Raw genomic sequence first — 27914 nt, 5'->3', positions numbered from 1 at the left:
CCACTGCCAACCAGACACTTTCCAGATAGTATTGCATGGCCAGTCAAAATTTGATGGTACATTTCTGTGTTCATAATTCCATAAATTTTGACAAGAACCACAACATGTAGGTCCAAACCATGACAGAGCCTTCAGCATGCTTTATAGATGGCTGTAAACACCCATTGTTGTACATTCTCTACAGATTGACAACAATTTGAATCAAAACTTTCAAATTTAGATTCATTACAAAATAAGACCTGTTGACACCGATTTTTAGTCCAGTTCTTGTGTAACTTGCCATACCTCGTTTCCCTGTATTGCTTTCCCTGAAGGAATACAGGGAAAGGTCTTTGCTGGATTTTTTCCTATTGCTTAAGGGCTTGACTTTCAGATACTGTTTATCTGCCGTAGATAGTTTTTCTTTTGTCCTCCACTTTACTCCAAATTCTGGAATCTTTTTTTTTTTTTTTTGAAGAACACACTGCACATCATGCTGACACATTCAAAGCTTTGGACTTCTTTGTACAACTGAAAAAGCTTCAGAAAGCCTGGAGAACTTCTGCACAAGACAACTTTACAAATTATAAGTAAGTCTGGCTCCTTGGGAACAAAATATAAAGAAATAAGGGGATCGCTTGACACTTTTGCCCAGACTTTTGATCCATTTATTTGAGCTATAGAGCTATGTTACTGTAGCATATGTTAGCTTGTAGCTTACCAGCTCTCTTGAGAATTGGAAGTGTAAAATCTATTTAGACCCAAAGGTGGTTTCATAGAAGTTCAGACTTCATATTTATCGTTGTTTTCTTTTATTGGGTACGTTTTGAAACCGAGTGTGAAAACAAATGTGATTTTTAACAGGGTCTGATTCATGTTGCTAAGCAGCAGGTGAAATTGCTTCTTGTAGCTTGTATACAAGAGAAAACACAACACACACTGCTGGAAGGACATGAGTGATCCCTCATACGTGTCATAGCCCACTATGGAGCTGGCAGTGCCAGACAGCACTGCTGGGCACAAGACCACTATTGTCCCACAAGATAAAGTGCACTTGTGACCAAGGCAAGGCGGGGAGGACCAGATGCAGTGAAAAGATAAGGGAGTGTCAAACAACAACGCTTTTTGTGTTGTGCTGTTGTTTACGGTGGCTGAATGTTTTCACAGACGTCACAACTCCATTTTAAACTGTTGGTAGGACACGGCATGTCAGGAGTGGGCCGTCTTCCCTTTATCCTCCTCTTGCTTCACAGTTAATTGACTACAAGTGTTCATTTGCCTTCGAGGAGCAGTCATTAGGGCTGAATAACAAAATTTAGCTCCGCAATAGAGCAGCCAGAGATCAATGGGTTAATTTAATTGCCCCTGCATGTGGTGTATTGTAGCAGGGCAATTTGAAGAGCTTTATAAGGGAGTCATGCAGTTTTACTGTGCTTAAAAGTGCAAAGAGATAGCAAGGAGGCAATGAAATAAGAGAAAGACCAAAGTTCAGTACTGTGTGTTTGGTGACAACTAAGCTGCCAGTTATATACAAATGATATTGTCACAGTCAAGCTCGAGAAAGAGCTGTCACTCTATCCCGTGTAATGACTTACAAATGACTGACTGTCTGCCTAAAGCTATAATCATGTGATGGATAACTGAAACAGAAGAATGCAATCGCTTTATATTAGAGTGACAAATTTAAACTACTGACTTTACTGACAATCTGTTTTGACTTGTATTACTTTGAAACTACTAAAATTTCTTTAAAAAAAAAAAAAGAAGATCCATGTAAATGCCTAGCTCTCATCACAAACTTCCTGAGCTCCCCTGAATTTTAAAAAGAAGTTGTCATGGCAAAATCACAGCCAGTCTTTATAGCGTGCACACATGGCTTTATCTGACCATCTTTTCACCAACTGTAACAATGTGCTGCCATTGTTTCGTGCAAGATTGGAGCTACATTGTAAGCAAGCCATTAGTTCCCAACCCAATTATAATGTATAGGATGTTTATCAGATTTTGTGGGTGTGGTGGATGCTTTAAGCAACCATTTCAGACGAGCAGAGAGTTTTTGTTGAAATTATGTGCATACGTTTAGGAGTCTGTTTTATAAGAGGTGGGGGGTAGTGAAGGAGAACATGCAGAGGTTTGGTGTGACGGGGTAGGGTGGGATGGAGGCAGATGATCCACTGTAACAAACCCTAGAATTATGTATGTATGGTCCTGATTAGTAGTTGAGAGAATTGCCTTTATTACAAATGCACAACACTATGTTTACTAAGCATAGATTGTTAAAATCAACAAGTAAAAACAAGTTATAATCATTTAATCAGGAGCTAGCTACACGGACATGTCTCACTAAAGACCCAAATCTATTTTTATTTTTTTTCATTAAGCTGTTATAAAATTTCATCTACTGTCCTTAGTTCATGCTGGCATGCTTAATCCTCCACTGGAACAAATTTAGGACATTTGGGACTGTCCATACAAGCATTTGCCCAGTCTTACCTGAACAAATAGACTGATTCAATACAGAATTACAGCATATGTGTTTGACTGTTGAAACGATCATTCCTCTGCCCCGCGTGTTGAATTTTATTGCCTTGTGCATTAAAAGAGGCACTTATCAGCTGACAGATAACGGACAATCAGCACACTGCTGACACAATTCATAAGACCCGGTTAGGAGAAAGGATTGTCAAACAAAGGCTTGTGTAGGCAAACACACTCTTCAGTTGAGGATAACTGCAGGCAATAGCTGCGAGAACCCCTAGGGAAAACAAACCTGAAGAACAAAGAAAGTGTTGCATTTGAAACAAGTTGACCACGCCTGATTGCTCTGCTGACAGTCAGAAGCCATCTACAAATTAAATTAACACAATTTGAGCTGCAAACACTTAAATTTAATTACTGAATATTTATTGAGTGATGCTAAAAGATTAAAAAAAATACATTGTCTGTGGTGCTTGCTTTGTGCAGTCTGCTTCATTAAGACTGGTTTGCTCCATTTAGAGCAATTAGGTCTGGACTGGTAGGATTTCTGCTGTGTGGTCCCACACAGCTGGCGTCTGGAGCTTCACGGACGGTTGCAGTTCCCTTCTTGTCCTGGAAAGTATGCAAATACTACCTGTTTAACCGGTTACCACTTTGACCATACTTATCTAGGGAAATTAAATGCTGCCACGCCTCTGCGCATGTGTGTACACATGCATCTGCACGTCTCATTCGCTTTAATGTGCATCATAATTCTCTTGATGACCCTTTCACTTCACATTTCAAACGAGGTCCAAACTAATTAGCAAAGGGAGCTGGGTGTCTGTTAGTGTAGCTTTAAATCCTCTAGAAAGAGCAGGAACAGAGACTTTACATTGTTCACTCTGCAAAGTGCTCAGCTGTCCGAGGCACAATCTGCCAAATTGCACATAATGATGTATATTCTGGAAATACCACAGTCCCTTATGTCACAAAGAAACCCAGAATCCATTTTTCTTGACATTAAATGGCATCTATTCTGAAAATGTACGTGAGGACACACGACAGATAGAAAAAAAAGGAACAACACAGAAACCTGAATACTTTGAATGCATATGCAAACTTTATTATGTTTCTAGGACAGAGAGACAAGCACAGAAAAGGAGGGATTATTGCAAATCGAGATGACATTCGTAACAGGGAAGCAGTTTCTTCTGGAATGTGATTTCTCCTCACAGTTTACACCTCGTTTCTGGCTGTGTGCTAAAGTGCCAGCATCTGTGTTCCCACTCCAGAAACCAACACTAGGTGTAATGAGAAAGAAAAAAAAGGAAACAGGGAGAAAACAACAAAGGCAGGACGGCAGATTGAATGAAGAGCGGCATACAAACAAAGGTTGTCACTAATAGAGTTTTATGAGCTCCAGACCTGCTGAAATGGAGTGTTGTGCGTGTGCAGCAGCTCTTATCGGCTCGCTGGCAGTAGGGCAGGGGAGGGTGAGAGCTTCCACACTTGCGATCCGTAAAAATGGTGTGATTCATTTTCCGCATGAGAGGGTCTCACAGGGGCGGCATCAGACCAGCCAGTCCACACAGATTTATGGACCATTAAAGCAGCAGGCCTCCTGACCGCTATGCCACTATGGGGCTGGCTGCTAAGACACACTGCACCCTCATTCATGCTTGGCCACCACTCTTCATCACAGGCTAGCTTCCTCATTGTTCATCCCTTCATCAGCACCACTTTTACTGCCTCACATGAACTCCTCTCATAGTCTGTAATCCTGCTGTTCCTTTTGATGCAAAATGAATTGTTTACTGTCACCATTCTCACCTGCTCTTAACACCGTTTTCCAAATTCTTTCTCCCACTTTTGGGCGTTATTCTTTCCTTTCACAAAAAGGATAATTCCTTGAGTCGCTTGTTGTATAGTCCAGAAAATGCTCCAGTACAGTTATGGAAATCTCTGACGGTGGTCCGGGATAGCGTGTTGTTTTAGCCTAACAGTTTTACAATCAGATTAGCACCATTGCAGGCACACAGACTAATGGGTCTGTATTTTCAAGGCATCCTCAATCAGCTGTTTCCGTGGTGATTAATGCATCTTGTTCTCGTCTCTCTCATTTGCTAGCTTTGCAACTTCATCATCCCTAGGAGTCGTACTGGAAGGAAAAAAAAATGGGGCAGAGTCTATGCTGCTCACCGGCCCTAAGAATAGCTCAGTGCGCAAGAAAACAAAGCCACAGCAACCTGAGCAGAAACTCCAAAGCATGAATGAATGAATGAATAAATATAATCACATTCAGATAAATCACTTCACCTTTGTTGTTGCTGGATCAATGAAATTTTTGCATTAAATACTGTTCTTCAGCTTTTGTGTATTTATATATGTATATATATATATATATATTATATATTATATATATATATGCCATATATTAACGACACACTGAAAAACATTGACACTCACATGACTGTCAGACAAGTATTCATTTTGACACAAAAACACTGTTACGCCACCACCAAGCCTGTTTGTCCAGTTTAAAGAAGAGGAAGAAAAGAGAGTGGAAGCTACTTTCAGTTGCTCCCTTATTCACAAGGAGTTTCCACAGCAGGTAGCTCTGCATGTTTGATTTGGCAGATTTTTTTTTTTTTTTTTAAACAATTGATTTGCCTTTCCTGTTGCAACCTGAAAGGTATCTGTGGTCTCCTCCGGGATCAAACAAGTGATCTTGTGCTTGTTAGGTGAAAGCAGTGCATAAGTACTGACAGCTCTCCTGCATGGCAGGTTGGCTTTATGCACATTAAAATAAATAAATAAAAATAGAGAGGCTATTAGATCATTCCACAGAGAGCTACTCATGTATGCTTATGAAACAGAGTGGCTGGGATGAGTAAAGGTATCACCGTTATGTGAAAGTTACAGCTTGGTGTGAAGTCAGTTGGCCAGTAAAGCTGCACTCACCAGATAGCCAGAGATACAAAGCCGAGCTGCCGGGCTTCCTGAAGCACACTTTTGGCTGCTAAACTACATACGCACAGGCATGTACATACGCACAGCAGCTTCGTGCAAATTTGGACTTTTAACACATGCACAGTGGAATACTTTGATTCTGCACTGGAGAGAAGCACATAAAATGCTTATCGTTTTTCTTCTTCTTCCAAATTCTTTGCTTTGCTTTGTCTGTATACTCAAGCATTACCCAGCATGTGTGTGTTGTGTATCCACGGGTCACATTAGCTCCTTGTATCATCGTTTACTCTAGGAGGGGCCCCGTTGAGGGTCCGCTATCGTCATGAAGCTGGGTGTGGTGACACATCCTCTCTCTCCGCCCCGAGGTGTTTGTGCAGCCTGAATAACGCGGCAGTGCTTGTGCGGGACCCGTCCGGTTTCGTTTCGCTCCCACACTTTAACAAATTAATTATTAATCCCATTGCTGCTTCACTGTTAACGGCACATTTTAATTCAATAAATCTGGTTTTGAAAACTACATAGATATATAAATATATTTTAAAAATACTTCCTACAGATTACGAGCAGCTGGTGATAGAAGTGAAAGCACATTGCACGATACAAAAAAAAAAAAAAAAAATTGGATGGCGTGCGCGTTCGCGGAGTTCCAGCGCTGCGGCAGTTGCCAGGGGAGATAGGAGGGGAGGAGTTTTGATTGGCTGAAGTGGACCTGTTGCCATGACGACGGCGAGGGGTTTGGTAGCGTTGCCGTGCGCTGTGTGATCTGCGCGCTGCGTGTATGGAGGAAGCAGCTGCTGATCTGATCTCTGACATTGTGTGTGAGACAGACAAGACATCTGAATAAACTGCGCGCAGACGTGTCTTTAAACGCACCGCACCGAGGCACGCCGTGCATGATTGTGAGTAGCCGATTGTTTTTAAGTGGGTTGTAATTGAATAAGTGTTCGGCAGGATCCGGGCTGTGTTTCGAACAAGCTAAAAGTAAATGTGGTCAAGTGACTTTGCTTAGAGCAGCCAGCCAGCATGGCAGATCAAGCGACAGCATGTGGCCAGCTAGCTAATGTTAACGTTACTTCTCTCTTCTTCGGGCTTATGTCTTGGAGAGCATAAAGGGATATTACTTGTAACACCAAAGAGTGTTTTGAAACATTCAAACAGATTTCTTTCTACTCTTCCAGTTAAAATGTAATGCTAATGCTAGGCGGTATATGTGCCTTCCCCTGACCTATCGAGCGGCTGCTAACGCTGCTCTGCCTGACGGTTGTTTCTCGGTGAGTTAAAGCTAGTAACATTTAGTGAACTTAGTGAAAATACGGCTAATTAAAACGGAGACAAGTTCCTTCGTAACGAACCCCGTGTGTCGGGAAATGTTGTGCAATACTCCGCGTAATTGCTCATAACTTTGTATTCCTCGTTGTGCGTCTGACTTGTGGTTGCTTGTATGTGTGTGAGTGTGAAGTGTTTTAAGTGCTCTGTGTGCCTGTTAGTAGCTCCGGAGCATATCAGTTTTCTGTGCTAACAGCACTTTCAGCGTATCCTTTCCACCGATTTTCAGTCTCATTGTTTCTTTGAACGTCTTTCGCCTGTTTTGTCAGTCTGTAGTAGGTAGAAATATTGAGCGACTTATTACTGCTGGTACTCTTCAGACACATCTTCCCTGATAGCTATAAATAGTTGAATATTTCATAATATATATATATCGACGGCACCAGAGGTTTGGAGGCTACACTGGCTAGCCACATGATGTAATGGATTATCACAAGATTGTCCCAGATACAGAGTGCTCTACAAACAATGTCAGACTGTAGGAAAAATATCTCTGCCTACTGGAGTTGGCTATAATTTATAATTTGCTGTTGAATAGACCTTTATATAGTTTAATGTGTTATTTCTGGCGTTTGTGTGTGATGTTGCCTACCTTGCTGCCTGTTAGCATTGCATTTACTGGACTGGACAAACCTCATCTAAAATTCATTATGTGCACTGAGGTTTTATTTGTATATTTGAAAGGGGGAAATGTGATGGAGAGACAAGTAGACTGACATTGTTCCTTTCACTTGGCCTGACAGTTGTTAAAGCCCTGGTGATAAATAGAAGACAAAGACACCAGGAGCTTAAGGGACAGAAGAAGACAAAAAAGAAACAGATGTTGTCAGTCTGCCATTATTTTAATGCCAGGATCTTTGTGGTCATATTGTGGGGTCAAACCATCTGGTGTCTTTGTAAAACTGACATGTATCCACTCATCTATGTATTTCTGCAGAAGCCTCTGAAGGGTAAGCACTTTTGGATCCGAGAATAGACATTCATTACTATAAATAAGACCTGCTGTAACCCACTGATGTGGTTATTGCAATGTGAAATGACTACATGTCTGCAGGGATCGAAAACACTGTCAGTACCTTTTGAATTATCTTTATATATGCACCATCACAAGGTTATTTGAGATGTTGGAATTGACACCATAGACAAGCTTAGTAAGAGGCAAAAGACAGGGGAAATGGGAAGGAGACTACTTAGTCTTATTTCTGCTCTTTTTGAATGGGTCTGCTAACAGCACGCTGTGTTTGAAAAGGCAACTGGTAGTCTTACGAGTGAGATCCCCGTGAGATGACAATATGAAACTGAAATTTACAACTTGACTGTGTGACGACTCGTTCATGTCATTGTTTGGAATCTTTTGCTTGAACTTCCTGACGGTAAACCCTGTGGGTGTTTTGGCAGCCTATGAAACAGTCATTTAATGAAATAGTAACAAACTGAAAGATAGCCTCATAGTCACATAGTTAAGGTATCAAGTCCATCTTTTGATTACACTAATACCAGTTTTATTCACTTTTTTGGGTGCCGTTTTACACCAGCTGAGCACAATAGTAGACGCAGGGGTGTCAAATATATCTCAAGCTCCACGCATACGCTTAAGAATTCCACACTTCATTTTCACAACTTGGTAACCACACTGGTGTCATTTTTAGGAAAAAAGTCGCTCGAATCTACTGTACAGATGGCAGAACAGGAAAACACTCGTCAGAGGATGTATAACAATGAAGCAACGTCACTGAAAAGACCACCGCAGCACATTTTTTGTTGACTGAGTCTCTCACGGCCAAATAAAATCTTACATCCAATATCCCGGTGTGTTAAATATGACCGATTAAATGTAGTAATAAGGAAACGGCTTGGGCCTGAATTGTGGCATGTGGCTGTTACCTTTTATCCAAACAAGAGTGACACAGCACGCTCAGTTTAAAAGTGCTGCTGCTACCATGTAATCGGTCTTATCACAGAGTTGTGTACTTTGACCTGGAGCTGATGAAAGATTGTGTCCTCTGAAAAATCCACCATGTTCTCTATAGATATGCGAGCGGCTGTGGTTTTTGAATTCATTACGAAAGCTGACCCACGCGGCAGCAACTTTTTTGGGGGGGATTGCTTAACGCAGAGTAAAGCTGGTTTCTCACGGATTGGCTTAATAGATTTGTGCTCAGAGATTTGTGACCTACTGTTCTCTGCAATCCCTGTCATTACCAAGTACTTTGACTTTTTACTGAACATTTTAAATAGTTGGTACTCGGGTGCTGTAATGGGAAAGGCTGAACAACTGATGACTGGCAGAATAAGGAAGTTTGGTTTCTTGAAGTGACTGTGTTACCACGATGCTGCTGTTGTGTGCATATTGCCAAGTTTAAACACATTTGAAAATAGAATAGCTAAATTTTAGCAGGTGTTCTGCATTTTTGTTGTTGTTGTTGTTGATTGATTTAAAGCCAAAAGTCAGTCTTCAGTAGTTTCAAATTACTTCTTTGTACCATTTTTTTTTCAACTTGTTCAATTAAACAAATAATTACTTGAGATTAGCCACTAATCAGTGACCTTGAGCTCTGGCTGTTGACAGTGGCCTGCCTGACTCTATGCTTCATGCAGTTTTGTAATGGATAGCTTGAGTGATCACTTAACCAGAGCCCCTGATTAGTCATAAAGGAGGGGCATCCCCAGGAGTATGTGGTGTGTTGTTGTTGTTTTGGGTCTGTCACATTCTTCTAATCGAACATAGGGGGCTAGCTCTGAAGTGAGTTGTAAATGTCAACACCTGAAAAGACATGTTTCCACTCACGCGCCCACTCGCTCCTGTAGCCTTCCTGGTCATTATTTATTTTTTCTGTCCTATTTAGGTGATCAGCTTGTCTGCTCTTTGCGATGTTTCACATCATTTAGTCTCTCTTGAGAGTTCACCGTACAGCTAAATGGCATCTATTTTTATGCCCTGAGCTTGGCACAGCTGTTTTACAAACTGGCGTCAGTGTTGTAATTAATGTCACAAGCTGGCAAAAAGACAAAACAGGTTGATTCTGCGTGATCTGAAAATCAGTTTTTCCCTCTTTAAGCGTCTGTTTAGACGTTGCATACTGGCAGCGGTTATCTCCTTCTCGTGGTGCCCCTCTGTCTACTCCACTTATTGTTTTACATCTCTTGATTGACTCTATGGTGAGTCGCCTCCCTCTACAGTCCCCCCCCCACTCTCTAACCCCCTGACTGCTCCTTTGCCTGTCTCATTTCTGACTGTGTGGACTCGAGACACAGCCCATTAGGGCCCGCCTCACTGAAAGCAACAACTGATGTGGCCGTTTCCTTGATTGAGAGAAAGGAAGGAGTAAGGACGGCCATGTCCTCTGTCACAGTGGCTCTTTGTGTCGTCAGCCTAGACAGAAATAAAAAGATTTATTTAATTGATAGCAGTACGACAACAACAACACAGGCTTACCAGCTTGTCTGTAAATCCCCACTAAGTATTATATATCAGTATCAGTTTAAGTGTCTCAGAATTTATACAACTGTAGCTTAGGTGTTTGGACAAAGTCAAATGTAAATGTCAAACAGACTTACCGACTTTAAATAAGAATTTTATACTGGGCCGTGTACTTTAAATGACTCTATCTAAGAATAATCAATGAACTCATATTACTAGAGCAAATCTTTGCTCTTTCAAAAAGCTGCATCTCAAAAAGTAAACGGCATTGGAATAACTAGATTTCTACTCTACCCTTCCACCACCAAGAATGTATATTCATTGTTTATAATAAACTGTAAATGATTACACTCAGTAGTTTCTCTGCTGCTGAAAAAAGCAAGTATTTTGTGACTTTTCACTGACCATTTTAAGTAGTTGGTATTCAGTGCTGTAATGGAAAAGGCTGAATAAGTGATGATTGGCAGAATAAGGAGGCTGTTCAGGACTAATTAAGATGCAGTTATTATAATACTGCCTAATAATGATGCAGAGATTAACGCTGAGTCGATAGTAAACAACTCTTGGTGACTATTGTTGCTGTTACCATATGTTTCATATTTATAATTTGATGTTAAACAGCAACACATGGAAAGCAGAATTTGGAAAGTCTGTAATGTATAAAGCAAGCGGTCAGCTTTTTAAGTGAAGGGATCAAAACTTCTTATATATATTACTGCTTCTATGGGGCGGGCAGGGCTCAGTAGCTGTGTGCTTATATTTGTTTGCCACGTGTGTGTGCTTTGGTCGATTAAGTCAAATGGGGAGATTCAGTAAATATTTTCATTCTGCTGGAGCTTCGTGGTTGACATGGATATCTATCATGGTTTTGTCAGAGCCTAATAATGTTTTATTTATTTATTTTGCAAAATCAGGAAAGAAGTCTTTCCTCATTTGAGTTCCCTGTGGGGCTTTTTTGGTGTTTTCTATGTTTCATTTGCAAACACTGTTGTATTTTACTGCACATAGAAGGTTTTCTCATACTCAAGGACTGACCCTTGACAAATATAGAAACATTCTAATTTCAGCCATTTCCTACAAGACCGTGGACCTGTGTTTGCAGGCATACAGCATGAAGTTGTTTTCTGTTGTTGTTGTTTTTTAATATTTGAAAGGAACTGAGGTTGTTGTATGTGTCGGTATGCTGAACTTACAGGCACATGACTGGAGAGATAAGGTTTCAGTGTTGGCTAAGGACTGGCATGTACTTTGGAAGGCCCCTCCTCTGTTGACAGTCAAAGTGCAGTCTTGAGCATTTGACTCTGAAGTTGTTGGAGGAGGTTAGTGTCACTGACGAACATGAACCGAGCCATTGCCTGTCCTTTTGATCGCTCGTTTTCCCCTGAGTGATTTCATTAGTCGATACATTAGGTCCAGCCAGGGTGTTTGCCAGCTATCTCTAAGCTACATGAAGATGGAATTCATAGATTGCCCGAGTAAATACTGTTGCTTCAATAGACGCTACCTTGTAGCCTCATGCTGCTTGATTTCACTGTTTTTGTCGTATAGCGGGCCTAACTCTCTCTGTGTGAAGTCTGAATTTGTTTTCTGAAAATGAACTTCCTCAACAGGCAGGAGGTGTTTCCTTCCCTCCCGGTCCTCTGTTTGAAAGTGCGAGGTGAATACTGAGCACTTCGGAAACATGACTAGAGCAAAAACAACTGCTCCTTTGTGCGAGCAGAGTGTGGGGCCAGTTGTAATGCTTTGTGCAAGCTTTTTCATTTGCTTTCACCTCGGACGCTGAGGAGATCCGTTAAAGTCTTTGACAAGTTTTAGTCAGAAATGTATCGTTAGGGCGTGCTTTAACAGTAGCCTAATTTACCTTTTAAAGTAATAGATTCTTTATTTGTTATGACACGGTTTAACCCCCACCCTTGTAAAATAAAAGAGCAGGCCACTTGGCTAACCCGCTCTGGAACAGCCTCTCTCTCTCTGCCTGCTTCTCCCACTCTAACTCAGTCCCCCCTCCTTTTGTTTCATTCACATTTTTAGAGCTCCAGCCAGACTGGGTAGTTGCCTAAATATCAGTTAGGGTTTCGAATAACAGCCATCACAATGGGGCTTTGCGGCACACCTTTGTGTATCTGTTGTAGAGGTGTAACTGGTTTGTGTCAACTGGTTTGTTTCTTTGGAATAGGGTGTGGTGTCAGTGTATGAACTCGAGGCTGTTATGTATACAGAGGTTGTTTTTCCTTTTTGTTTTGCAGGGGAGAATCGTATAAAAACAGTTTGCTTAACAAAAAAGATTTTTTGGGGAGCATAATTTCTGTGTTATATGAAGTACGCCTTAATAGCTCTTAGTCAGTAGTGCCGTGACATCCAGGTTGGCAGTGGCCTTTCTCACCGCTCTTTGTCAGACAGGTTTGTGGAGAACAGCAGCAGACTGCTGCTCTCAGCATTTTCCGCCTGTATTGATCTCCCCCACATTAGCCCTCTCTTCATGCACAGACATGAGCACAATTGCTTCCCTTACAGCATTGGCTGCCGTGGCAACTGAGTCCTAATTGTGAGATTCGCTCCCAGAAAACATCTCAACGCAGTATCTCTTTATTTTAATGCCACTATCATCTCCTTTAAATTCCCCTGTACATATCTGACATCTCAACGGCTTGATTTCCCACTTAAAGCTATCTCCATATGTCTTTGTGTATTTTTGAATGGGCTAAGTGCTTAACAGGATAAAAGAGCAATTTGAAAGGGGAGAAAAATGTGCCTTGGCACCTGCTGTTAGCCTGCCTGTTTGCACATGAATATGATGAGGCTGGCGGATCGCACGGCTATTTTAACTTGCAGATGAGCCATCAGGTCAGCGCCATTGCAGCTTTGGTGTATTTTCAAGGATGAGTAGCAGTCAACAGGCCAGTCTGGCTTATTAGCTCCCTCTCCCCTCTCTGCTCTTTACATACTACTGTCCTATTATTCATTGGATTCCCAGCCGCCTCTCTTTGATGCCTTTTCATAAGAGCAATGATAACTGCAATCATTGCAGCAGCAGTGGTAATTGACCAGCTGCAGTCATGGTAAAACACTTCCTGTGTTTGGCTGGATGCACGACAGCCTTCTCATCCGTCCACCGTGCCTCTGTTGATATTCAAATGGCAAGTCATCAGGAGGAGCTACTCAAAAGAGGATAAGCTCTCTTTGGCACCAAGGGGCCCAGCTGAGAGGTCAAGTTTGGGAAGAAGAACTGAGGTGAAGCTCTGTTGTGCTTTAATGTTAATCCCTGATCTGACACTTTAGCTATATTACATTTTCTTCATGTCTCTCTGACATAAAACAGAATCGGGCTATCAAGAGTTTACAACCGACTCTGGCATATAATTTGGCCACACCTTTTAGTCAAATGAGCCGACGTATCTTTTTTTTTTTTTTGCCACACCTTTGCTGACTTCTTCCCTCCTGTGACCTATATATTTATACTCACAAAAAAAGGCTTTGTTATTGGTCAGCAGGCTGTTTTCCATTTAACTACATTTTAAAAATAGATTGGGTTTCTTGTCATTAAATCCTTTCTATCACTCCTACATGAGAACATATATAAATATTGAGAATCTGCTAAAAAATCTGCCCCAAATTGTTGTCGTTCACCTAATTTGTCTAAATGAACTAGATATTTGGCCCAAACACACAGCTAAATGTATTTTAAGATGATATGTCCCAAAGGGCTTATCCTGAGAGAATAAAGTCAGTATAAACATAGTCTGTAATGCTTTTAGGAAGCATAAATAATATTTTCCTCTGAACATGTGCACTTGTCTCTCTGCTTCTTCATTTCTTTCTTGCCTGCTGACATATTTAATAACTCTGCTTTGCTGAGAGCTGTGATTCAGCCTAGATTGAAGATGCCTTGCACAACCTACCTTACTACCTATAAGCCTCACTTGCCTTTCTCTCTGTCTTTCTCACAGGCCTAGGTCTCTCTGTCAAACCTTCTGTCACGCTCAGTCCTTTCAGAAAAGTCTTTTACCTATTGTTATCTCTTTCTGCGTTGATACTGCCTGACACTTTGCCTTTGGCCTGGAAAACTTATTGACTTGCTTCTTTTTTTATCTGTAATTTAAATCGCAGAGGTTTATGTGATGCACTAGAGCAATTCAGCTGCGCTGGAATATCCACTACCTGGGGAAAGAAAACTGAAAGCCAGAATGCATGATAAATCTAAAACAATGTGCTGTTATAACACGAATATATACACATACACTGAAATGCACACTTTTATTGTGGAAGAAATCACAGCTGTCTAGGCCTAGTTCCCCTCCTTGGCTCGAACACCTAGCCCTACTCTCTTTGTGTTGTGTGTTCCCAGAATGTGCATTATCTTTTGGGATTGCACAATAGTGGTCATTTACCCCCCCCCCCCCCAAATGTCCATTTGGAAGGCTAGACTTTTCTTTTTTTTTGATCCCCAAAAGAGAGGGTCATAGTCATGGCCAAAAGGGGAGAATTGGGGCCATAACCAGAATAGTATCCATCTGCTATATGTTTATCCGCTTATTGAGAGTTTAAAGGTCATTTTGTAAATGCACTAATGCCTCTTTTTTCCCCCTTCCTGTCCACACTGACTGGGTTTGACAAACTGATTTGTGTGTATGCTTGTGTGCACGCACACTCCCACTCCTGTCTTTGCCACTGTGCAAACACATGAGTTTGACCCAGTTCTTATCACAGAAATGAAAAGGCATGCCCATCCACCACCACGCTGCGACTTTACCTCTCTGACCTTCCAGTCTGATTCCTGTCAAAGTCCAGATCCAGAACATCCTAGACCTTCCCAGAACCGGGACATGCTGTAGACTTGAGTAGAAGCATTTCTTTTCAGAGGTTTTCTTTTCAGTGATTTGAGTGTGCCAGAGTCAGCTCAGGGTGGGTTAATTATTTTTCTTATAGATTCTTGCTTGTGGGATTTCTGCTCTTAATTGAAGGGATGGCAGGGTTGTCATGGTGACACCCAGGACATAAAGCTTGTTGTGAGCTGAGACGAGGAGTGATCTCTTTGTGCTCTTGGCCTCAACAAGCAGTTCGATTCAATATTATTCCGATAACACCAAATCACAAAAAGTACTGCACACAAACTGCTGCTTGTATTTTATGGGGACAAAATTTAATTTCAAATAATGTGATGCTTAGTTTAAATTTCCAGTAATGTAGGTTTGTCTGTAGCCTAGATCATTTCTCACTCTAGCTTCAACTTAAACTGCGACAGGAACTCTGGTGTTTAAGATAAAAGGCCTCTTCAGAGCTCATGTTAAAAAGTATTGATAAGTGTACTCGTGTTCATTTTGTTAATGATAGAGCGCTCTGGCATATTGAATTTCCCCGTGCTCCTAAATGACTGACAACTCTTGGGCTTGTAGCCTCTTTACACAACTTAATATGCCATGCGACAAATGGAGACTTGATCCTGGCTGAATGTATTTCGGTCTGTAAGAGCTATCCAATCTGTAAGATGGAGTCCTTGCACTTATTCCTGCAGTCGCTGGCTGGTTTCATGCTCATTTACACATAACGAGCAGCTGGGTCTTGTCTGAAACGAGGTAGGCGTTGAGGAGTGGAGCCTTAAGTCATTTCACTTACTTGAGAGGATGTCCTCGAAGGTCCTCACGTGGAGTCGAGAGGAGGAGGAGGAGGGGGGCTGAGAGCCTCTTGGTCCTCGGCAGGGATGGAGGAGAGGGGCAGTGAGAGGGCCATGAATTGCAATAGAGGCCGACAGCTACAGGAGGTGTGCCCCCAGGGAAACTTAAGAAAACAAGGCCAACGCTTGGAAGAGCACATCCTTCCAAAATGTCACTTTGAGTTATTTCATACTGCAAACTTTGCTTTTAAATTACTTTGAAATCCTCCTTTTTTGATGGTAATTTTTTTTAAATTTAACTTTTCTGGTCTTGTTGTTGCTGGTTGACATTAACAACCTTCTTTTTCCTTTCTCTCCAGACCTCTTTGATTTAATGGGTCCAATTATTGGGATGTCACCAGATAAGAAAACGGAAATTCCGGGTATGCAAGAGGAGCGGGCAGGGCTCAGAGGTGTCTGCGGTGTAGGAACGCTGCCCGAGGCGGAGTGCGCGTCCAGTCCGCTGGCAACTAGCGTGGATCGTACCGGAGGTACCGAGGATGAGGAGCTCACTAACCTCAACTGGCTCCACGAGAACCTGCTTCAGAACTTTACTCTCGGGGGCCCCGAAGCTCAGACGAGCGGCAGCCCCCTCTTTGACATAGAAGGAGACTACGGGTCGAACCAGGGCCCGTCATCCTCCTCCTCATCTTCGTCACACAAAGGCAGGGAGAGGGATTCGATGAAGTCGAAACCGCCTTTCTCATTTTCCCTGCTCATCTACATGGCCATCGAGCAGTCTCCCAGCAAGTCGTTGCCTGTCAAAGAAATCTACGGCTGGATACTCGAGCACTTCCCGTATTTCTCCAACGCTCCAACTGGCTGGAAGAACTCAGTTCGTCACAACTTGTCCCTGAACAAGTGCTTCCGCAAGGTCGAAAGGAGTTTGGGAAAGGTAGGTCTCAAAGTGACTTCAAACTTTTATGCACTTCACTTAGATTTACAGTTATCCTTCCGTAGTTGTCAGCATGCATCTGTTTGATGATGTGACATTTACAGTTACAGTGGCTTTGTTTAGCACTGTTAGCAAACAGTGTGCTCGAGTGTGAAGCTGCCACGTGGCTCATGTGACACACAGCTGCACAGACCTCTGACTCGGCTATGATAAGGGTGGAATCCAGTCAAGGTCAAAGATCCTCCTCCTCCAGAGGATATGCAAACACCGCACACCGAGATAGGACAATATCTTTAGAAACACTTCAAGGTAGTGCAGCTAGAGAGAAGCCTCCCACAGTCTGAACTCACACTGCACAAAGGAAGCAAACGTGACCTTAAGTGCTGAAAGTGCACAAAGAACAATCTTTGTCTACCTGGTCCTGGCAGAAAATACACATCATTTATGGTAGCTTGTATTTCTACAAGTAGTGGCGACAAATAACAAGGGGAAAAAAAGAGAAGCTGGCCTACTCATGTTCACATGCTCGTAACAAAGGAAGAACACATACTGCATACAGTGTGCACACATTTCTGTGAATTTGAAAAGTTAGTAAAGCTGTGAATTTACTCACTAACGGCTGTTATTACGGTTTAGTCTGAAATGGTGTGTTTGTGTAAAAAGTGTGGAGAAGTAGATTCCTGGATTCTTCTGTGTAACGGTAAACAGTGGCGGTCGCACAATACCCTCTAAACACCCAAGAAGTCTATGTATCATGAGATTTTAATATTGTGGGAGGATGTGGTTTGAAGCCCCATGTCATGGCCGTATCTGGCTAAAACCTGATATTTGCCCATCTAGGGTGGGAATGGCAGTTTGCGCTCGGTGTGTAGCAATACGATGCAGTATAGTCCGCTTAGCATGCAGGTGCATAGCATGAGCCCTCCGTCTGCTGAGACACTAGCACCAGTTTCACATGACACTGGCTGGTGGTTTCCGTTGCTATGGAGACATTTCCTTCTTCCTGCATCAAGGCTGGTTGGTAATCTGAGTCAAGGTTATTCTCTTCACTCTATTCTCCCAGACTGGGCAAGAATACGCCACCATCAGATAAAGTGACACATGCACACATCACCAGCACACACATTTATTCTTAACAGGGGGCTGTTGAGTAAAAATTTTCTCTTATTGTAAAGGCTGTTATATTAAAAAGTTTGGTATTTGCTATTTTTCACTGTGGGGCTGTAATAAAATTTGAATCATTGCTGCGGTCAGTATAGTCCCACCAGCTCTGACAGCGAAACATTTCAGGAATTCTCAGCATTTTTTCAATATTGCCATTTGAGCGTGTTGTGTCTAAAAGGTGCTGTGAAGCTTATAATTGAAAAGTGATTTGGAAATGAAGTGCATTTCCACAGTGACTAATCTCTAAAAGGTTTGAGTCACACTTGACTTTTTTTCCCTGATAAATGATGATCTTGTCATTTGTAGTTCTGTGGAATTACTCAGCTGTACAGATCACCCAAATTGATTTCCAAGTCCTCATTAAGTCTTTAAAGGTACCCTGTGGATTATTATCTCCACTAGTTGCGGGCCCTGTTTTGTTTACATCTTGGATGAGGATACACATACCAGCCACAGGTGGGATACATAGCCACACTATTCTGCAGCAAAGCGGTGAAAAGGATTGTGAGCTACCAAACAGAAATATGAACAAAGCTTGCATTAAAATAATGATTATGTAAAATTTGCTGAGGTGGGAATTGCATGTAAATTGTTTGTAAGGCTGCAGTGATTTAAAATTAAAATCGTGTACATTACTTACAGTTTTAATTGAACTTATGTGATCAAATATTTACTCGTACAAAGTGACAAAGCATGTTATTTTGACTAAAGACCTAACTCACAAACCTTTTCAGCCTGTTTTCGCTCTGATTTCTATTTATTTATTTGGGTTGTTTCTGAAAAGCCAGAGCGAACATACTGTGTTCTGCCTGCTGCTTTTCTTTTGTCAGTCATGTTCTATCGCGTTTAACAAAATAACTGACGTAACAGCTTTTACTTAGTTCATAGGGACTAGGAATGTTTGGGCAACAGGATAAGACGCCATCGTTAAATCCTCTGAAAAGAAGATCATATGACAGGGTTTTATTGTGCAACATCAACAGATCACCTCCCCGCTGACCTCTGCTGTGAAACGCTGAATTAAAAAAAAAAGAAGTGAACTCCACAGGGTGCCTTTCAATTTTATTTTCATGAAATATTATTGGGTAACCAATTTATTGTACTAATAATAATTATAACAGCACCTATGACAAACATCTCAACCAAACTGTAAGGCTATTGAATCCTTGTTTTCCACCTAGATTTATTGTAAATCAAAATTGAGCTTACAGTTTCTTACATGAACTTTCTGGCAGCTTCATTACTTAGAGATTTGACTGTCCCTGCTTTTTCCTACAGGCCAATGGAAAAGGGTCGCTCTGGTGTGTTGACCCTGAGTACCGCCCCAACCTAATTCAAGCTCTTAAGAAGCAGCACTTCCCAGCCGCACATGCCTTCTGCACACCACCCGCCTCCCCACCCAGGTGAGTGGTCGTCACTCTAATCATTCAATTTATGCTGTGAATTATAAGACTTGTGTTGCTTATGCTGGTCAAGGGAATTATTATGTCTTAAATATATTTTGCAGGGATTTGTTTTGGACATAAAAGGAAATACCTGAACTGCAAAAGACAACGAGCCTTTATTTAGAGCAGGCTTGTATTAGCGATAGGCTTTCTGTATGATTACAACTAGTGAACTTGGTCACATACCAACTCCAATATGCTTCCATTAGCTCCTTTAGACTTGCAGCAATACACTTAGTGTACCATGGTGAGTGATGACTCACCCGTGACAGGTAGGAGCACCACAGTTTGAAACTCTCTGTTGTTAGTTTAACAACAAGAAGAGCATTATTCTCCTCACACACGTGTGTATATCAAACCAGCTACTCCCTATGGTCACAATGCCACAGCTTTGCTAAATTTACCTAACACATAAGACGAGCAATTGAACCGTAAACATAATGGGGAAAAAACTGAGAACAATTCATTTTGACAGAAACATGATAATGCCCAGAAGCTACTGCAAACCCAGAACTTCCCCAATATGCACGCTTCTGGGAAGCTACAGTACAAACACTTCATGTAACAGTTTCATATAAACCACCGTAGCGTTTTAGTAGACAGAACCCATATTTTCTGCTTTTATTGTGAAACATTTGGAGGTATACCATAAGGAGCAGCCAGACTTTTTCTCCTGACTTTGAAATCACTTTTTTTTTAGCTGAGGAAATATTTTATCTTAACAGGTTTGTAGTCATTTGTAATTATTTGCTAAATAATTCTTATAAAAAACACAGTTTTGAAAGGGCAGAATTTGGTTTTTCTGTCTTCTCTTCAAACATCTGACTCTTGGTGTCCTTTGTTTACTTTCTGCAGTGCCTCCTCACCCCCTCGTCATCTCTTTCTACAAGGTTGCTCATTTAAAGGTGAGAGAAAGCAAATTGATCAAAGTTTTCATATTTGTAAGCTGTTTGCCCAGCAACATGCAGATGTGTAGTGCAGTTTTGTTAGCGTGTGTTTGTGCACTGTTTTGATTATGTTGCCTTTGCACATTTCAGTCCCAGAACATTCAGCATCACTGTGCTTTTATGCTCAGCTCTTGGTTTGATTTGTTGCTTTCAAGTCATTGATGCCTCATGTTGACCATAATGTTGACAGCTCCCGTCGATGTCTCAGTCCCCCCCACCCCCCCCACCCTTGCCTCTTGGATTTGTAACCTTGACGACAAGCAGAGGTTCTGCTGGTGCTCAGTATCGAGCACTCACTCTCGCTGTAATCATTAATAATTTAGAGCCCTAGAAGTGAGCTGTGAGGCTTTCAGACACTTTGTCAGATCTCAAGAGATCGGATGCATTCTGAAAATCATGGGCTTATATTTACTCTCTGATTTGTTTTTGCGAGTCCTCTGCATATCCCGTTCGTTCAGTAAGCACTGATTGGATCGCCGAGTGTGTAGCTTAAAAATAACGAAGGAGCCCAGTCGGTCAAGCCAGTCCTAGTAGGGATGTCATGCTACCATGCTTTCACACCGTAGGACTGACCATCGTGCATGTTCTCTCCTCTTCCAGAGTCTGACATTGATGCTGCCACTGCCATGATGCTCTTAAACTCTGCCCCTGGGCACCACGTTGACCCATGTAAGACAACCTACAAGTAGCCATACTTTCACCTCTTCTTTTAGCTTTGTGTCCAACCCCTGACATACCACCCGTCATTGCTTAAATTTTCTTTTATGTTGTGTGTGTTAAATTCTGATGTATGCAGCTGCAAGAACAAGTTTGAACGTCTTTGAATCACCAGAATATCTGCTTTGTCTAATGATAGACAGTGTGGTTTTTTTTATCTTCACCCAAGCCGCAGTAATAGACAGACAAAATCTCACCAAACTAATACAACACAAATAGTTGTAGTTGACACTTTACACACTTGGTAATGAAAAATTAGCAATGAAGCAAAATGAATTCATCTGTATTTCCACGGTGTGTTGATTGAAGAGCTCTCTTTGGGTCATGTCACTGAATCATTCATTATTCACATTTTTCTGCAATTCTGTTGTTTATTTACTTGTGTGATTTGGGTTATAGTCTCTCCCAAACTTAAAGTCCGGTTTCTTTTTCCTGATATTCTCCTAGCAAACCTTGTGATACAAGTTGTCCAGGCCCTAAAGTAGTAAATCAGCTGCAAACCATGATGCTACCTCCACCTTGTTTTCATGTCGACTTTAAACATGGCATTCTGCATTTTTCTTTTCAGAAACTTGAACTTTTATGTTACTTGTCCACAGAAAATTGACCCAAAAGTTTTGTGGAACTGGTTGAGAGAGTTTCTTTTGGGATACTGTTTTATTAAAACTTTAATGTTTTGCTAACAGGGGACACTTGAACACAGTAGCAAATTTTAGATACTTCTGCAGGTATTCTAAGGTCCTATGAGACTTGTGATGAAAACCAACCTGCCATTTAAACGCTGCTAAACAACAGCAAACAAACTCGTATCAAATCTGGACAAACGGTTCAACTAATATGACTGATAAGATAATAAAATTAAAGATGGTCAAAAGGTAAAAACATTTGTATATAAAGAAAAGAATAAGGGTTTTTGTTAAATTTTAAAAAGGCTTTCTGTAAAAATAAGTTCTGAGAAGTGATTTAAAAGTAGATATACTGATTCTGGGAACCTCAGTTCCTCTGGTAAATAGTTCAACACTGTGAGAGGAAATCAGAAAATTTTGATTTCTTTTTGTAATGACGCAGGCTATGGGACGGGTTAGGAAGCTCTGACCTGAAGAGCAGAACCAGCAGCTTGGTTCATAAAGTCTTTAGAAATCTGATGTAGGTAGGAGCAAGCCTGGGTAAGGCTTTAAAAGTAATGAATAAGTTTTTAAAATCAATTCAGTATCTAACAGGAAGCCAGTGCAGTGTAGCCAGGATAGGAGTGATGTAGTCTGGCAGCTGAATCTTGATCAAGCTGGGGGCGGGAGATGAACCTTTGGCTGAGACCCGAGTTGAGGGAATTACAGTAGTCTAAACATGATGAGATGGTGGCATGGATGACTTTTTCAAAGGCCGCTTGAGATAGAAACAAAGAAATGTGTAAACTTTAGTAACATTTCTTAATTGTAGAAAGCAGGATTTTGGTGATTTGTGAGTCAAAAGAAAATTTAGAGTAGAACCAGGTTTTGAGTGGAATTCTTGAAGTTATAGGACAGATTTAAGTCACTTTAATTCAAACTTTATATTTAAATAGCACCAAACCGCAATGGCATTTTCAAGGCTCTTTATATTGTAAGGTAAAGATCCTGCAATATTAAGAGAACAGAGGGCACTAAGACCGAGGGCCAAAGCTGAATAGTTCAGAATGATTGAATGGTGTACACATGGGGAGTGAAGAAGAAACACATGGGAATCATGGGAAGCCCCCAGCTGCCTAGATCTATTGCAGCATAACTATGGGTGGTTTAGGGCCACCTGATCCAGCCCAAACTATAAGCTTAAAAAAGGGAAAGTTTCAAGCCTGACCTTAAAAGTAGAGATGGTGTCTGTCTCTCAAACTGGGAGCTAGTTTCACAGGAGAGGAGCCTGACAGCTGAAGGCTCTTTAGAAACTCTAGCAAACGCAAGCAAGTCAGCAGTCTGAGAGCAAAGTGCTCTGTTAGGACCGTAAGGTACTAAGACGTCATTAAGATATAATCAGGCCTGATTATTCAAGATTTTAGATGTGAGTAGAAGGCTTCTAAATTAAATTCTGGATTTAACAGGTAATGACCGGGAACATAGTTCCTGTATTGTGACATCTATGATTTAACGTCAGAGAGGCTTCATAAGATTTGAGATTGTATTTATGTTGATACTTAGTGGAACAAACAGCTGTGTATCATCTACGTACATGAGGGGAAAAAAGCTTTATTTATGGATTACCTGACCCAATGGAAAGCATGTAGATGGAGAATAAAAAAGGATGAAGAACAGACCCAGGGGAAAGCCACATAAGAGGTGGGCTGAGGATGAGAATTCTTCCATTACAACAGAAAAAGGATCTGTTTAATAAATAGGAGTGAAACCTGGACATTACAGACTTCAACATACGACTGTTTGTGCTATTAGTTCATTGTTTGTCTATAACAAACAATGAACCAACTCAACTGAACCTCTAACTCTGAGGTTCATTGAGTCTCTAACTCAATGAACCCGAGGTCAACAAATAATTTCATGTATTTGTTAAGGTGTATTTATTGAAATCACTGTTAAGTGTCTAGTTTAGATTTTGATTTATTTTTTCAATGCAAAGTTTATTTTTCTTGCAAAGGTTCCCACAGAATCGTTTAATTTAACTGGGGTTTTTTCTAAAATTTTTACTTTTTTTTTTTCTTCCCCGTGAGTTTTAATTCTGCTTTCACATGCATGCATCAAGCTATTTTTAAACTACATTTTCACTGCTGGTCCTAGACAAATCTTAGTTCTGCTTTAAACTTGTAAACAAAACAAGTTAAAGCTCCCAAGCGTCTTAATGATGGCGTCACTTTTTTTTTCTCTTTTTTTTCAGAAATCTTTTTTCAAACCAGTCGTTTATCTCTCTGTAATAAGACATCCTCGTGCACTGAATGGTCACTTATCAGGCTTTCATCCTCTCCTCTCCTCAGGCAATTCTGACAGCCCTCTGGACCTCTCTCGGCCCGACTCTGTCTTGGTGAGCAGCGATCCAAAACAGGACCACAACTACAGCAGCGCAGCCCTGCAACGCTGCTCCTCTCGCTCCTCCTCTTCTTCTCTTTCCTCCCTGGACGAAGGCGGCTGCGAACGTAGGCAGTCTCGCCGCGCGGGCAGCGAGGGTTTCCACAGCGACGAGGACTCCGACCTCTGGGACGAGAGGGGCGTTCACCAGACTTCTCGACGTCCGCTCGCCGTCAAGTGGCCCCTTAGCAAGAGGGCGCGACGCGAGGTCAAGCCAGAGCTGGACGAGGAGCTGAAGGAAGCCGCCGGCTCCTTGCTGCACCTCGCCGGTATACGCAGCTGCACGGAGGGCTCCAAACGCACTGTCAAGAGCACAAAACTTAGCAGGAAATGAAGTTTCTTTTACCCCCATAAGACCCTGGACCCAGTGAAACCCTAACCTCTGACCCCCCTGTGTCCCAGTGTGCCTCCTTCTCCTAATCTGATCGTTCACTGGCCATTTTGAGCCTTCTTTTCTTTTCCTTTTTTTCGGTTTGTTTGTTTGTTTGGGAGTATCTCTGTCCAACAAAACAAATGGCAATAGTATCGTTCACACAGGAGAACAAAGCCATATACAGTAACTCGGGGGTAACTTTTGAGGGTGGGTGTTTGGGCTTATGGAGAACCATCAAGATACCTATCCAAAACGACCTGCCTGCTTTCTGTTGGATTAGAGGACTGTGATTCAAGAATTTTCCTCTCAAAGACAAAAAGTGACACAAGAAGAAAAAAATAAATAAAACAAAAAAAAAAAAGCTGAAAGCTGGTTTTATAACTCAAAGCGTTGCATGCTTCCTCTTCAAACCCGTATCCTCTTCCAAGTGAATCTATTTATGAAGCGAACGAGTGCATGTTTGTAACAGATGAAATCTAACCTCCTGGTGTTGACATTTTCTCCTTTTATTTTTCCTTTTTGTTGTTTTTGTGCTAAAGGAAAAAAATTACCACTGTTTGGAAAGGAGTTCCTGCTCTTATAGAAGAAAAAAGAAAGAGATGCAATAATTAATCCTCAACCTTAACTTTCTGACATTATTCCATGGTGGCATTTGTCAGTCAAGTATGCTAGTTAAACTTTACAATTAAGCGAATGAACGGAGTAGTATTATGATCTTGTTATGCGATAAACTTACTACACGCGAGCTGCGTCTCGTTTTCAGGATTAGCAAAATGTGGATATAGTATTACTCTGCCACTGCCAAATTGAGTTGCAAAGTTAGCTAGGACTTTGCTTGATTTTGTGCGGCCATTACAGCACAGCTGGGTTTTTTTCTGTTTGTTTTTGTTTGTTTGTTTGTTTGTTTGTTTGGGAAGAAAACAAACAAACAAACAAACAATCTACTGCTAATGGGACATCTTTTCTTATGTTTGGCGACAGCCTATGCAAAGGGAACATCTGCCTTGTTTTACCAGGTGTTCGCTGCGTGTTCATAGGTTATCCTCCATAAATTTTATTTTTTGTGTGCACGTGCACATGTGTATCACAGTGCATGCCGATATCAACTCGACCCTTGGAATACAGTCATGAGAAAAAGAAGTTAAAATTTTTTTTATCCTTCTACTGACAAATACAATGAATATAATGTACTATCATAGTGACACATCTCCCTGCTACTGCTGTACTGTAAGAGCTGCTCAGTGCTCTGCTTGCTTTTGGGCTTTCTGAATGCAGAGTTGGCTAATAGTGAGACGGGGGAAAAAGGAGCGGATGGTAAATGACCGCCACGTCTCACGCCAATATTTGGATTTGCAGTTTGATTATATCTCTGGCCTTGTTTATGATACCTTGTACTTTAGAAAATTACTAAGTTATACAGGTAATTTTGAGTTGGCTGATCTTGTGGCCAAGTTAATTCGCATCTTGAAGGAAGGTGTGTGTGTGTTTTTGTTTTGGGTTTTTTTCTGTTCTGAGACCCACAGCATAGAGCATCCAAATGTAAATAACAAGAAGGGGGACAGTATAGTCACAAAGAAGTGAACTCTGTACACGCAGTTGCTCGCAGGCGAGATGCTAAAGACACTTGTTTGTGCTCTGTGCTGTGCCCTCGGTTTTGGCTGGCTGCTAGTTTTTTGTCCTTGCTCTTCCTCCTAGAACAAAATAAGGAAGTGCACGTTCTCTTCTCAAGCTGTGAAATGGAGTGTTTATTGTCAGTTGATTGCACGCGGTTCTCTGAGGGGAAGTTGCGAGCCACTTGCATAGAAGGCCACAGTTTTCTGTTTTTTAAAAAACAAACAAACAAACAAAAAAAACCCAAATAGAAGCAGCGTACAGTCAACAGTAGCATAGATGAGTGCTAGGATAACAAGCTGGAAAATGTTTTTTTTTCCCCCCGACTGTACTGGATCACATGGTGTCACTGTGACTGGTTGTATAGCGTGCATGGTCGGTGCCAAACATTTTGTCGTGCCACTGATGCAAAACTGCAAACTGGCTGGGTTTTTTTTTTTTTTGTTAATATATATAAACCCCTCCTACTGCCACACTGTAATTGTGATCTGGAGTTTTTGAATCAGGAAACGGGCGATGACTCTGGTCAGTACGGTGACATAACCAATCTTTTGGTTTACATTTGTCGCTTTTGAGTGGGAACTGCTCTTTGCAGACTAAGCTGCAGTTCTCAGATGATAACTGAGTGCATACACTGGTCTTGTTTAGCTGTGAAAAAAAAGAACAAATTGTTGTTCATTAATCATCACCTTATTTATGACTTTAATTTATGGGATTTTTTTTTTTTCCGAACGCATCAGACACTGGTTATTTAAAATAAATGACTAGGCACAGTAATTTTTTTCCCTTCATTCTGTGAACTTCCTTTAATAAGTATTTTTGTTTTTCTCCTTGTTTATTTTCAGCAACACACCTTCCCCCCCCTTTTTCTGTCTTGTTACAGTGATTAAGTATTTTGCCAATGTCTGTTGTCTTTAGAGCGGGTGTGTTTTCAATTTAACCATGACTGCCAGGTTTTCTTGATGTTTTTGTTTTGCTTTTTGTTAGGCTGGATAGAAAACAGTTAATTAACATTGATCCTGAAACCTTTTTTTGTTGCCAAATCGATGTACAGCTGGGGCATAGATAAATTTAAGATTGATGCACCCAATCCCCCCCCTCCCCACACACACACACACACACACACACACACACACACACACACACACACACACACACACACACACACACACGCCACCCCATGCGCTGTAGAAGTTCTTCTGGGCTCATTTAATCATATGGTTTTGTTTAGGTATTATGACTTAAGTAGTCAAAGAAACTGAAGATTAGCTGTAAGACTCTTTTATAAAAGTACTGCCACCCCATAACTCATGCTTCCAGGTTTTGTTATTGAATGTTTTTGAATATCACTGTAAAACTGGATCTGAGTAACTCAGTCTTCAAGCAGCTGCTGTGTAGTTTTCAGACCTACTCTTGAGTGTCGGGACAACCGCAGAGAAGTTTTTGAGAGGCTAGTAGAGATAAAAGGAATAAAAAAAAATCACCCCTATCCTTTCTGTAGCACTTGAGAAATAAAAGAAATGTTGGTCTCAAGGTGACACCGAGCCAGTCGAGTCGATCTGTGGGTGAGCTACCGAAACATTTCTGGGTCCCAGGACTTGCACAATTCCAAACCCAGTTTCCTTATTGCTCAACAGCTGTTATTAAATATTAATTATGTGATTCTGTTGCATTTCCTAATTTCTTATGGGTGTGCTGAGCATTTTTTTTTTCTTGCATTTGACAAAGCTGCCAACCCAGTATGAGTTCGTGTCAGTTGTCTGCCATGTCCATTGGACCGACACACCTTTTTGGTTTTTGTATGCTAACCTCTGTTGATAAAATGTTTATAAGATTTATTTTCGCCAAAGATATGCAATTGCATTATATATGGTATTACAAAAATATTAATAAAAACCTGTTCTTGTTTATC

The 27914-nt window shown here is 41.2% G+C and overlaps 1 protein-coding gene across 4 annotated transcripts; it reads left to right on the top strand.

Annotated features, from left to right (window-relative positions):
* Window positions 1-477: 477 nt before the first annotated feature.
* Window positions 478-27912, top strand: foxn2a (forkhead box N2a). Of its 4 annotated transcripts, none has more exons than XM_005474022.4 (6): window positions 478-569; window positions 16127-16701; window positions 19144-19268; window positions 20166-20215; window positions 20858-20926; window positions 23928-27912. In XM_005474022.4, the coding sequence occupies exons 2-6, from the start codon at window positions 16141-16143 to the stop codon at window positions 24350-24352; spliced, it is 1230 nt and encodes a 409-aa protein (XP_005474079.1). In that variant the 5' UTR covers window positions 478-569; window positions 16127-16140; the 3' UTR covers window positions 24353-27912. The 4 variants fall into 4 exon arrangements, with proteins under 4 accessions (XP_005474079.1, XP_019222443.1, XP_005474078.1 ...); XM_005474021.4 differs by lacking the exon at window positions 478-569 and adding an exon at window positions 6109-6308; XM_005474023.4 differs by lacking the exon at window positions 478-569 and adding an exon at window positions 6367-6680.
* The last annotated feature ends 2 nt before the right edge of the window (window positions 27913-27914 follow it).

The sequence above is a fragment of the Oreochromis niloticus genome, linkage group LG13, assembly GCF_001858045.2.
Source record: "Oreochromis niloticus isolate F11D_XX linkage group LG13, O_niloticus_UMD_NMBU, whole genome shotgun sequence".
Classification (NCBI taxonomy): domain Eukaryota; kingdom Metazoa; phylum Chordata; class Actinopteri; order Cichliformes; family Cichlidae; genus Oreochromis; species Oreochromis niloticus.
The sequence above is the reverse complement of the archived record's forward strand: the minus strand, read 5'-3'. Positions and strand labels throughout refer to the sequence as shown.

Coding starts and splice junctions, on each gene's coding strand:
- foxn2a (XM_005474022.4), top strand. CDS start 16,141: ATGGGTCCAATTATTGGGATGTCACCAGATAAGAAAACGGAAATTCCG. Junction 16,702..19,143: donor TCGAAAGGAGTTTGGGAAAG/GTAGGTCTCAAA, acceptor TTTTTCCTACAG/GCCAATGGAAAAGGGTCGCT. Junction 19,269..20,165: donor CCACCCGCCTCCCCACCCAG/GTGAGTGGTCGT, acceptor TACTTTCTGCAG/TGCCTCCTCACCCCCTCGTC.